General features: G+C 39.6%; 1 protein-coding gene and 1 pseudogene across 1 annotated transcript in view; one reads left to right on the forward strand and one right to left on the reverse strand.

Annotated features, from left to right (window-relative positions):
- On the reverse strand, positions 1–585 carry LOC105732802 (WASH complex subunit 3-like; annotated as a pseudogene).
- A 3,760-nt stretch (positions 586–4,345) lies between these two features.
- LOC135271543 (testis-expressed protein 11-like) overlaps positions 4,346–12,972 on the forward strand; it is a 34,609-nt gene continuing 25,982 nt past the window's right edge. Inside the window, exons 1-2 of the mRNA XM_064368971.1 lie at positions 4,346–4,420; positions 4,515–4,634. Coding sequence (XP_064225041.1) covers positions 4,346–4,420; positions 4,515–4,634 — 195 coding nt within the window. The remainder of the gene's footprint in view (positions 4,421–4,514; positions 4,635–12,972) is intronic.

Below are 12,972 nucleotides of genomic sequence, written 5' to 3' on the forward strand. Positions count from 1 at the left end.
TTAGTCACTAAAAGAAGATTTGCTGTGTGAACTTTGTTTTGCAGTTTTTTCACTTTTGCCATCAGGCATTGGAGCACCTGACCTGTCAAGAAGATCTGGATCTAGTCCTTTTGATATCATTTTGTTTCTTATTGCCATCACTGGTATACCCACTTGAACCATTTTGAGATATATGACATATCTTGAATCTTTGTCTACAGTTAAGATATTTTCTGCTGATACTTGATTTTCCTGTGGTCCAGAGTCTTGTGTACTGTCCTGCTGTGATTACTCTGAGGTGACTTCAAAATGTGATCCATTTGTGACACTAGTGGGACTTAAAGGAGATACTTCAAATGTAACATCATCTAGGCCTGGTATAGATGACAACGTTGCATCTAAAATATTGAGAGTTGTTTCAATTTGCTGGATACAAAGATAAAGTTTGCCAGTTTCTCCTCACTAAATGTAGAAGAGTGGTTGAGGAGCTATACAGTGTGCACAACAGTTTGCTTTAGAAAAGCCACCATTCTTTTCTGGTGAATAGCTGTCACCTTGATCAAGTCTATGCCTGACCCCCATGAGAGGAAGCCCATCTTTATACATCTCCTCAGCAGTCAGGGGCCCTGGACTCACTCACAAACCCCTCCCAGATGGGGCCTGCCCAACCTTGTAATCGTGTCCCAGTGCTTCCTCACGTCCCCCAAGACAATGTATTTTATTTTATTTTTTTTGAAATGGAGTTTCGCTCTTGTTACCCAGGCTGGAGTGCAATGGTGCGATCTCGGCTCACCGCAACCTCCGCCTTCTGGGTTCAGGCAATTCTCCTGCCTCAGCCTCCTGAGTAGCTGGGATTACAGGCACACACCACCATGCCCAGCTAATTTTTTGTATTTTTAGTAGAGACGGGGTTTCACCATGTTGATTAGGATGGTCTTGATCTGTTGACCTCATGATCCACCCGCCTCGGCCTCCCAAAGTACTGGGATTACAGGCGTGAGCCACCACGCCTGGCCCGACAATGTATTTTTATATTCAGCAAACATAGTTCCCTTTATCACACTTGATAAAACCTAATAAAGATTTCCCCAAATCAAATATCTAGTTCTTTCACCCCCTCTCCAATTGGTTTCTTAAAATCAGAACCAAAGATAATCCATACTTTGTATTTTGTTAATATGTCTGTTTTAATTAAACTACATGTTTTCTTCTCTCTTTTTAAACAACTCTGTTGAACAGATTTATTTGTTGAAGAAATGAGGTTGTCCTATACAGTTTTCTAAATTCTGGATCCTGATGCCTCCCCATGGTGTCACTTAATAGTCCACTGTTCCCTCTAACCCTTGTTTTCTGTGAACTGATAATTAGATCTAGAAGCTTGTTCTGATTCAGGTTTGATTTTTGTCAGAATAATTTATAGGCAATATGTTTCTGAATCCTTGGATTCAACCTACCATGTATTGAAAATATTACCAAAAAATCTGATAAAGATAACAGTAACAATACAATAAAAAAATACAATGGCGAATTATTTTTTTTTTAATTTATTTTTTTGAGACAGGCTCTCACTCTGTTGCCCAAGCTGGAGTGCAGTGGCATGATCTCAGTTCACTGCAACCTCCGCCTTCCAGGCTCAAGCGATTCTTGTGCCTCAGTCTCCCGAATAGCTGAAACTACAGGCATGCACCACCATGCCCAACTATTTTTTTGTATTTTTAGTAGAGACCGGGTTTTGCCATGTTGCCCAGGCTGGTCTCGAACTCCTGAGCTCAGGCTATCTGCTCACCTCGGCTTCCCAAAGTACTAGGGTTACAGGTGTGAGCCACCACGCCTGGCCAGTAACTAATTCTTGATTTATCAGCTTTATTTATGATCTATTTATTTGCTATTATGATGGATGAGGATTTATCTCATATCATGTTACCTCTCCCATCTCTCTCAGTTTTTGTTACACTATTTTAAATTTATCTGTTGGCTGTCTTTCAAATCTTTAAATTATATATATTTATATATACACACATATATAATTTTTTGTATATATGTATATATTTTAAAAGTATACTCTTTTTTTGAGATAGGGTCTCTGTCACCCAGGCTGGAGTGTAGTGGCATGATCTCGGCTCACTGCAACCTTGGCACCCCAGGCTCAAACGATCCTCCCACCTCAGCTTCTCAAGTAGCGGGGACCACAGGTACCCACCAGCATGCCCAGCTAATTTTTTGTATTTTTGGTAGAGATGGGGATCTCACCATGTTGCCCAGGCTGGTCTTGAACTCCTGAGCTTAAGCAATCTGCCCACCTTGGCCTCCCAAAGTGCTGGGATTACAGGCATGAGCCACGGCACCCGGCCTAAAATAATATATACATTTTTTTTTTGAGACAGAGTCTTGTTTGTTGCCCAGGATGGAGTGTGGTGGCATGATCATGGCTCACTGTAGCCTTCGCCTCCCAGGCTCAAGTCATCTTCCTGCCTCAGCCTCCGTAGTAGCTGGGACCACAGGTGTGCACTAGCATGCCCAAGTAATTTTTAAATTTTTTGTAGAGACAGGGTCTTGCTATGTTGCTCAGGCAGTCTAGAATTCCTGGCCTCAAGTCATCCTTTTACCTCAGCCTCTAAAAGTGCTAGGATTACAGGTATGAGCCACCCCACCATGCTTAGCCCTAAGTAATATATTTAAACTTTATTTCTTTTTTTTTTAAATCAAGTTTGGAGTTTATCTCTTCACTTGCTACTTTGTGAGGATATTTCCATTCTCTCTACCTCTCTTTCCCTTTAACTTTCCACCTTCTGTCACCTCTAACATTTGCATTTTGGGCTTTGTTGATCCCAAATAATGAAAACTGAAAAGGCTTATTATTGATTGTCACTATTATTTAACTCTGTGGATTATAATTTTATTCTCTGTATGTTTCCATTTGCTAGCTCTCTCAGTTCTGTTTTCTCAGATATTCTATTTCTTGAGTATGATGTCCTTTCATGGCATTGGTTTCCCTCAGTTGTTGGGTAATTCTTGTTCATATTTGATTTGAAGTTCTGTGATAATCTTCTATGAATATTGTGTCACACTTTGTACTATAACCTGAATCCAGTGCCTGATGAAGAGGTAGGACTGGATGTTTTTCATTAACCTGTGTTGTCAGCTACATAGAACTCTGTTTCTGTCCCGCCAAAGTAATTGTACTCACTGTTCCTTTCTGGAAAGGAGGGAGGAAGATACTTTTCTTGAGGAGGCCGACTGCCTGATGTTTCTACTGTTCGCATCCAGGGCCGTTTCCACATTTTGCATTTTTGTGCATGTTGGGATATGGGTTTCTGTCTTATCCCATTTGCTGTCTGTTTTTCAGAGGTTCTCCACAATTTCATGTCTGTTGAAAATGCCCCTTATTTTCCAGGACTCATTGAATAAGAAAAAATATGTACCATACACATTTTCTCATATTTCTATATATTATCATTTCTAAGGATTTATGGTAGAAGAGGGGGCTGTAGCATGTATTTAGTCTTCCATCTTCATTTAGTCCTTGTCTTCTTCCATAGCTTTTTTGGATATTTACATATTGACTATTTATTTAGATATCTACCAGTTACAATACTGTGAGCTCCTTCGGTGAGACTGGAATGTAAAGGTACTTAATAAACATTTGTTGGATTAATCCAAATTTTATTGCAGATGGAATTAAAAACTAGAACTCAAGTAGTCTAATGCTTATCATATACCTTCTTCAAGTATGTGAAGCATTAAGTTCTCAGAACTTTCTCTTCCTATCTAAGTTATCTCAATGTTTTATTTTAATATTTCCTCAGAAGATTTGTCTTTTTTGTTTGTTTGTTTGTTTTGAGAAGGAGTCTCACTCTGTGGTCTAGGCTGGAGTGCAGTGGCAGCATCTCAGCTCACTGCAACCTCTGCCTCCCGAGTTCAAGCAATTCTCCTGCCTCAGTCTCTCGAGTAGCTGGGATTACAGGCGCCCACCAGCACACCCGGCTAATTTTGGTGTTTTTAGTAGAGATGCAGTTTCATCATGTTGGCCAGGCTGGTCTCAAACTCCTTACCTCAGGTGATCCGCCTGCCTTGGCCTCCCAAAGTGCTGGGATTGCAGGTATGAGCCACTGAGCCCAGCAAGACATGTTTTTAAGTCTATTAATTTTTTCTACTTTTTTTCTTTAAAAACATTTCTTTTAAATTATGGAATTCAAAGTACAACACAGAGCTCTAACAAATGCTAACTGTTGCTTTTTGTTTTCCGTGAGTTATATGACTGAATGTGGACAGAGGATTCAATATTTTCTCCAGTATTCTCCCAACCAATTTGGGGGAAGTATTAATTTTTAAAAATTATTTTCTCATTTCTCTCTTCTAGATGAATATGAAAATAGGAAGAGGGTGGTTGGATGTTGGAAATTTTCTAATTGCTGATGAATGTTTTCAAGCTGCTGAGGTGGTAAGTTACCATTGATTTTTAGCTGAGTCAATTATTAGTAGTAATATCTGTGGTTATTCTCATTGTTACATTGTACTGTGGTTTTACTTTCCAGACTCTGGAGCAATTATACATGAAATTAATTCAGAGGGGATCCCGTAAGAATGACTTGACCATGGAGAAGATGGCTGTTGAGAAAGACCACTTCAGAGTGCTTTCTTACCAAGCAGAGTCAGTAGGTATCATGGGCACCAGGGCCTTCCAGTGGGGCATTTTCCATATGTAAATGTAAGAGTGATGATATATAGCCTATTGGAAGAAAGTCAGATGTCACTGGCCTTTTATAGGCATTCATTTGACCTTTTTATCTCTGTCATATCTGAAGGTGATGTTAGTAATGCTGATTGGAATCTGTGGGATGGCTAAGGGTGAGAAGACTGATATACAGCTAAACATCATTTTCAACCCCTGCATGTAACATCTGTCACTTATTTATGGCAGCAATCTCTACTTAAAACACCTGTCTCTGTGACTCTCTCTTACATTCACAGTCTGCCTAAAATATTTGCCTGAAAAAAGCCTTTTCATTTGCAGTTGTTCTGAGTTGTCTATTGATGCTTTCTAAAAGTCTGCTGCGATCACACACCATTTAAAATTATACTTTACCTCTGTTTATCTTGTGGGTTTCCTCCTTTTGTCATTTTACACTTAGGTGTGCATTTGAGCTATGATGAGTTTGCTTTCTGTTATTACACAATTCTGGAAATGAAAAATCCCCAGCTGGGCATGGTGGCTCATGCCTGTAATCCCAGCACTTTGGGAGGCTGAAGTGGAAGGATTGCTTGAGCCCAGGAATTGGAAACCAACCTGGACAGCATAGTGAGACCCCATCTCTACCAAAAAATGAAAGCAAAAAATTAGCCAGGCTTCAAGGTGTGCACCTGTAGTCCTGGCTGCTAGGGAGGCTGAGGAGGAAGGATCCCTTTGAGCCTGGGAGTCTGAGGTTACAGTGAGCTATGACTGTGCCTCTGCACTCCAGTCTGAGTGACAGAGCTAGACTCTGTCTCAAAAAACAAACAAAACAACAACAAAAAAGAAAAGTCCTTTTTTAAATTTTTTAACGTATTTATTGAGATATAAGTCATATACCATAAAATTCACCCGTTTACACTGTATAATTCTGTAATTTAGTATATTCACAGAATTGTGCAATGTGCACCAGAGGCTATGTTTAAAACATAATTGTCACCCCAAAAAGAAACCCCCATCAACATTGGCAGTCATTCCTCATTGCTTCTGACCCTAGCTCTAGCAACCATAATTTATTTTCTGTCTCTATAAATATACCTATTTTGGACATTTCATATTAATAGAATCATGCAATAAGTGGTCTTTTGTGATTAGCTTCTTTCACTTAGCATAATTGCTTTAAAGGTTCATCAGTGTTATTGCATGTTTCACTAGATGAATATGCCATGTTTTGTTTATCCATTCATCTATTGGTGAATATTTGAGTTGTTTCCAATTTTTTGGATATTGTGAATAATTCTAATGTCAACATTCATGTACAGTGTGTGTACATATGTTTTTAATTTTTTTTGGTATATAGCTAGGGGTGGAATTGCTGTGTAGCATGGTAACTGTAACTCTGTGTTTAATCTTTTGGGAAACTGCCAGAATGTTTTCCATAGTAACTGAACTATTTTACACTCCCCCCAGTAATATATGAGGGCTTCAACTTCTCTACATCTGACAGTTTTATAGTTTTACCACTTACACTTAGATCTATGGTCCATTTTAAGTAAATTTTCAGGTATGATGGGAAGTAGGGGTCTAACTTCATTCTTTTGTATGTGACTATCCAATTGTCCCAGTACCATTTGTTGAGAAAACTATTCTTTCCTCATACTGAGTGACCTTTACACCTTTGTCAAAAATCAATTTATCATAAGTGTGAGGGTTTATTTCTGGAGTCTTAATTCTATTCCATTAATCTATATGTCTAGCCTTATGCTGGTACCACACTGTCTTGATTACTGTAGCTATGTAGTAAGTTTTCAAATTGGGAATTGCATGTCCTTCAGTTTTGTTCTTTTTAAAGATCGTTTGGATGTTTCTGGGCCCCTTACATTTCCATATGAATGTTAGGATCAGGTTGTCAATTTGTGCACAGAAGCCAGCTGGAATTTTGATAGGGATAGCATTGAATTCGTAGAACAATTTGGGGGATATTGTTATCTTAAGAATATTGTGTTCTAATCCATGAACATGGGATGTCTTTTCATTTATTTAGGTTTTGTTTAATTTTCTCTTATTTATTTATCTTTTTTTTTTTTTTAGAGACGAGGTTTTGCTTTGTTGCCCAGGCTGGTATCAAACTCCTGGCCTCAAGCATTCCTCTCACCTTGGCCTCTCAAAGTTCTGGGATTACAGTTGTGAGCCACCATGCCTGGCCAGACCTGTGTGTGGTATTTTTGTTGTTGTTGTTTTAGAGACAGGATCTTGTTCTGTTGCCCAGGCTGGAGTAATGTGGCCCAATCATAGTTCACTGCAGCCTTAACCTCCTGGGCTCAAGGGATCCTCCTTCCTCAGCCTCCTGAGTAGGTAGGACTATGAGTGCATACCACTGTGCCTGGCTAATTAAAAAACTTTTTTTTTGTAGAGATAGGGTTTTACTGTGTTGTCTAGTCTGACCTTAAATTCCTGAGCTCAAGTGATCCTCCCACCTTGGCTTCCCAAAGTGCTGGAATTACAGGCATGAGCCACTGCAACTGAGCAGACCTATGTATTTTAATTGTCCACAAGCTCAAACTTAAATTAGTGATGTGATGTAGCTGCAAAAAAAGCTAGCACAGTCCTAGGCATGTTAATAGATAAATAGTGTCTACATCTTAATTCACATTTTGAATATTGTGATAACTGCTAGGTATCACACTTTAAAATCACTGGGTTAGTATAGAAAATATATCATATGAAAAATATTTGTAGAATATAGTGATGTCTGTCTTGGAAAAAGAAGACAGTAAAAATGATAGCTCTCTTTGAATATTTTAAGGACTATTGTATTAAAGGGAAGTTAAACTCCACAGGATAGAATGAAGAACAATGGGTAGAAATCATAGGAAGACAGATTTTGGCTTAATGTAAGGAGTAACCTTTTATCAGTGATAGTAATCTTCCTGCAGGAATAGCCTTCCTGCAAGATTGTAAGTCTGTTTTCACTGGAAAACTGAAGCACAGGTGTGAATATCCTAATAATTATACATTGCAGATGGAATTCCTTCATTTGGTTGGAAATTTGACTACTATAACCCTTATGTCCCTTTTTTAACACCAAGAGCCTATGATTTCAGAAAGTCTTGTAGCACTTCTTCAGTGTTGTGGATGTTGATATCGAAATGGCATGTTCTTTGTATAGCTGGTTAAAAGTGTTAGTAGTTATAATCAGTAATGAGAACTGTGTAATTCTTGACTTTGATAAGTGATGACATCTTCAGAAGTTGAAGTGAAGGCTAATTCTTTTTGCTGTAAGTTGATTTTCCATTTCTAAGATATTCTCACCATTAGTGTTTATGTGTTTTGTTGATATTTGCTTGGGAGGAGACGTATTTAAAATAGCCGTTAATATTGGTGTTTGTTAATGAGTTTTCTGTCTTAATAAATCTCCTGAGGTATTTGTTAGAGATCTATATAGGCCTTCTCTTTCTCTAGGCACTTAACATTTAACCAGTTAGATAATTGCTTAATGTATTATTTATTAAAGTATTCAACAGACAAGGAATGTCTTCTATGAACAGATTGCTATGCTAGGTTTTGTGGAGTAATGCAAATAATCACATATCCTATCCTCAAGGATTATAGTTTAGTTGGCAAGATAAAGTATGACTATACAAGATAGAAAAAATTGGGTACTGTAATAGTTGTATGCATAAGTGATCTACATGCAGTGTTCAGTGCTATGCGTGAGTGGAGATGTAATATATGGTCATTTTCCTTAGGAAAATTATAAGCTAGCTTGAGAGATAGGCCATGAATACATTTTCTATAACTGGAAAAAGGAAAATATTAAGTGCCAGATGAATGACTTAGGTTAGGTGCAATGCAGACTTTGTCTAAAGTGGTCACATGACCTTCCTAACAATTGTTAACATTTTACTTTTCCTCAACCCCTATGCCCACCTGCAAGGTGAGGGATAATTTTCTGTGTGTGCATGTGCCACAAATTATCCTTCTGTAATCTTTTAGAATTGTAAAAATAACTATAGATCTTGGTGTTTCTTCTAGTTCCCCATTTCCCTTGATTACTGGCAGTGCCTCTTTCTGCGCTGTGCATCATCTGCAGATGCAAGAGTAATATGTTTTGCTTCTGCTCCCTCCCTGTTTAAAGTGAGACCACTTGTAGAAGCTGACAGAGTCACACTGAGGAAGGGTCTATAAGCTTACCTATAAAGATTATGATGGAGGCTATCCTGGAGATGCCCTGCCCTGCCCTGCCCTGCCCTGCCAACTTTCCTTTCCCTTCCCTTTCCCTTTCCCTTTCCCTTTCCCTTTCCCTTTCCCTTTCAACGTTCCTTTCCTTTCCTTCCCTTCCCTCCCTTCCCTTCCCCTTCCCTCCCCTCCCCTCCCCCGCTTTCCTTTTTATTTTCCTTCCCTTTTTCCTTTCCTTTCCTTTCCTGCCACTACAACCTGGGCAATAGAGTGAGATTCTGTCCAAAAAAAAAAAAAAGAAGGAAAGGAAAGACCAGCCCAGCCTGAATTAACTATTTTTAACTTCAAGAATGACTGGTACATAAACTTGGCTATTTAGCAGATGTTTTCACAAAAATGAATGAAATGTGCCAGGCGCGGTGGCTCACGCCTGTAATCCCAGCACTTTGGGAGGTTGAGGTGGGCAGATCACCTGAGCTCAGGAGTTTGAGACCAGCCTGGCCAACATGGTAAAACCCCATCTCTACTAAAAATACAAAAATTAGCCAGGCTTGGTGGCAGCCGCCTGTAATCCCAGCTACTTGGGAGGCTGAGGCAGGAGAATCACCTGAATCCAGGAGACAGATGTTGCAGTGAGCCGAGATGATGGATGCCACTACACTCCAGCCTGGGCGACAGAGTGAGACTCCCTCTCAAAAATTGGAAAATAAAAATGAACCAAGTGAATAGTACTCCATTGTGTATATGTACCACATTTTGCATTCTTTATCCATTTTTCTGTTGATAGACACTTAGGTTAGCATGTAACTTCTAGGAAAACAATTGACAGTATGTTTTGAGATAAAGTTTGAGCTTTTAGGTAAAAACTGAGATTTTAGAAAATGTGTACCACTACCATAATCTTGGTAGCGTCTAAATACTTAGTCTTTTTTTTTTTTTTTTTTTTGCTTTTTTTTTTTTTTTTGAGACACAGTCTCATTCTGTTTCACAGGTTGGAATGCAGTGGTGCAGTCTCGGCTCACTGCAGCCTCTGCCTCCCAGGTTCAAGCAATTCTCATGCCTCAGCTTCCCAAGTAGCTGGATTACAGGCTCACACCACCACACCTGGCTAATTTTTTTTTTTTTTTTTTGTATTTCTAGTAGAGATGGTGTTTCCCCATGTTGGCCAGGCTGGTCTCCAAGTCCTGGCCTCAAGCGATCTACCTGCCTTGGCCTCCCAAAGTTCTGGGATTACAGGCGTGAGCCACTGCCTAAATATTTAGTCTTTTCTGACGAAATTGGTGGTGGTATTAATAAATGTGATTTTATTTTATTTTATTTTATTTTAAACCGAGTCTTGCTCTGTTGCCCAGGCTGGAGGGCAGTGGCACCATCTTGGCTCACTGCAACCTCCATCTCCTGGGTTCAAGCAATTCTCCCGGCTCAGTCTCCCAAGTAGCTAACTGGTACTATAGGCATGCGTCACCATGCCTAGTTAATTTTTGTATTTTTAGTAGAGACGGTGTCTCACCATGTTGTCCAAGCTGGTCTCAAACTCCTGACCTCAGGTGATCCGCCCGCCTCAGCCTCCCAAAGCCCTGGGATTACAGGCATGAGCCACTGTGCCTGGCCAACAGTAAAAAGAAATCTGTGTACCCTTCACCCAGTTTTTCCCCAGTGGTAATATCTTGCATACATATAGTGTAATATAAAACCAGGAAATAGACCATTGATACAATTCACAGATCTTATTTAGATTTAACCAGTTTTACATGAACTCATTTGTGTGTGTTTGCATGTGTGTATAGTTCTATACAATTTCATCACATGTGTAGGCGTAGATTCATGTTCACCACCACCACCACAATCAAGATACAGAACAGTATCATTACCACACAGATTCTTTACACCACTGCTTTATAGGGATACCCCTTTCCTGTCATCCAAAACCCCAGGCAACCAATACCTATTCTTTATCTCTATAAGCTTGTCATTTTAAGAATGTTATATAAATGGAATGGAATAATACAGTATGCAACCATTTTATATTGGTTGTTTTCACTAGCATTTTTTTTTGTGATCCATCCTTGTTGTTTTATGTATTAATAGTTTGTTCTTTTTTTTTATTTTTTGAGACAGAGTCTTGCTCTATCGCCCAGGCTGTAGTGCAGTGGTGTGATCTCAGCTCACTGCAACTACCGCCTCCCGGGTTCAAGCGATTCTCCTGCCTCAGCCTCCCAAGTAGCTGAAATTATAGGCATGTGCCACCACGCTTGGCTAATTTTTTTGTATTTTTTGGTAGAGATGGGGTTTCACTGTGTTGGCCAGGTAAGTCTCAAACTCCTGGACTCAAGTGATCGGCCCACCTTGGCCGACCAAAGTGCTGGGATTATGAGCATGAGCCACCACAAGCATCCCTGTTCCCTTTTTATTGCTATGTAGAATTCTATGCTATAGATGTGCCTTTGTTTAGCCATTCACCATTGAAAGCATTTGGATTGTTTCCAATTTTTGGCTATTGTAAATAAAGTTGGCATGAACATTTTCATACCGGTTTTTGTGTGGACATAAAGGGTATGTTTAGTTGTATTTGTTTGAAACTGCCAAACTGTTTTCTAGAGTGGCCATGCCATTTATATTCTTTTTTGGGGGAGGAGGGGGACAGAATCTCGCTCTGTTATCCAGGCTGGAGTACAGTAGCATGATCTTAGCTCGCTGCAACCTCCGCCTCCCAGGCTCAAGTGATTCTCCTGCCTCAGCCTCCCGAGTGGCTGAGACTACAGGTGTGCGCCACCATGCCTAGCTAATTTTTGTCTTTTTAGTAGAAATAGGGTTTGCCACGTCGGCCAGGCTGGTCTCGAATTGCTGACCTCATGTGATCTGCCCACTTCGGCCTCCCAAAGTGCTGAGATTACAGGCGTGAGCCACTGCACTCAGCCGCCATTTACATTCTTACCAGCAATGTATGAGAAATCTCATTTCTTTGCATCCTTGCCAGCATTTGGTATTGTGACCAATTTTTTATTGTAGCTATCCTAATAGATGTATAGTAATATCTCATTGTGGTTTTAATTTGCATTTCTCTAATGGCTAATGATGTTGAACATCTTTTCATTTACTTATTTTCCATCTGTATCTCCCTTTAGGCAAAATGCCTGTCACTTTTCTTGCCTATTTTCTATTTGGATTGATAGTTTACTGGTGAATTTATAGAATTATTTGTATATTCTTGACATAATTCCCTTGTCAGATAAATATTCGTGAACATTGTCTCTTTGTAGCTTGTCTTTTTGTCCTTTTTAATAGGGTCACAGAATATATTTTTGATAAAGTCCAATTTATCGATTTTTTTTTATTTTATGGACCATGCTTTCAGTGTCATGTCTCAGAATGTTGCACATAGCCCTAGGTCTCTTAAATTTCTATTTCAATTTTAAGATCAGCATGTCAATTTCTGCAAAAAAAAAAAAAAAAAAAGCCAACTGGAATTTTAATGGAATTGGATTAAATTTGTAGATGAACTTGGGGAGTAGGGACAGAGTCTCACTCTATTGCCCAGGCTGGAGTACACTGGTGGTATCTCAGCTCACTGCAGCCACCACTTCTCATGTTCAAGCAATTCTCCTGCCTCAGCCTCCCAAGTAGCTGGGATTACAGGCACATGCCACCATGCCTAGCTACTTTTTTATTTTTAGTAGAGACAGGGTTTTGCCATGTTGGCCAGGCTGGTCTCAAACTCCTGGCCTCAGGTGATCAGCCCACCTTGGCCTCCCAAAGTGCTGGGATTACAGGGGTGAGCCACTGTGCCCAGCCCTAATGGTAATTTTGACTGCCCAGATTGTACACATTTTTGAATACTGACTTACAGTTTATGAAATGCTTTTACATCTGTGATCTCATTTGATCCTCATAAGATCAATCCTATATTGTAGACCTTACTATCCCTATTTTATAATTAAGAAAATAGAGCCTCAAAAAGATTGTGACTTGCCTAAGTTCACTGAGCCAAGAAGTAGAAAAGCTAGAAATGCAAAGCCCATATTATTTTCACTACATCAGTATAGGCAGGGCATCACTCCAGACCTAATGAATCACAATCTCCAAGTGGTGAGAGCTGGGCATGTGATTTTCAGAAAGCTCTGCTGGTGAGTCTGATGCTCACAGAA

The sequence above is a fragment of the Aotus nancymaae genome, unplaced genomic scaffold, assembly GCF_030222135.1.
Source record: "Aotus nancymaae isolate 86718 unplaced genomic scaffold, 86718_ANA_hifiasm-v0.15.2.pri h1tg000081l, whole genome shotgun sequence".
NCBI classification, from domain to species: domain Eukaryota; kingdom Metazoa; phylum Chordata; class Mammalia; order Primates; family Aotidae; genus Aotus; species Aotus nancymaae.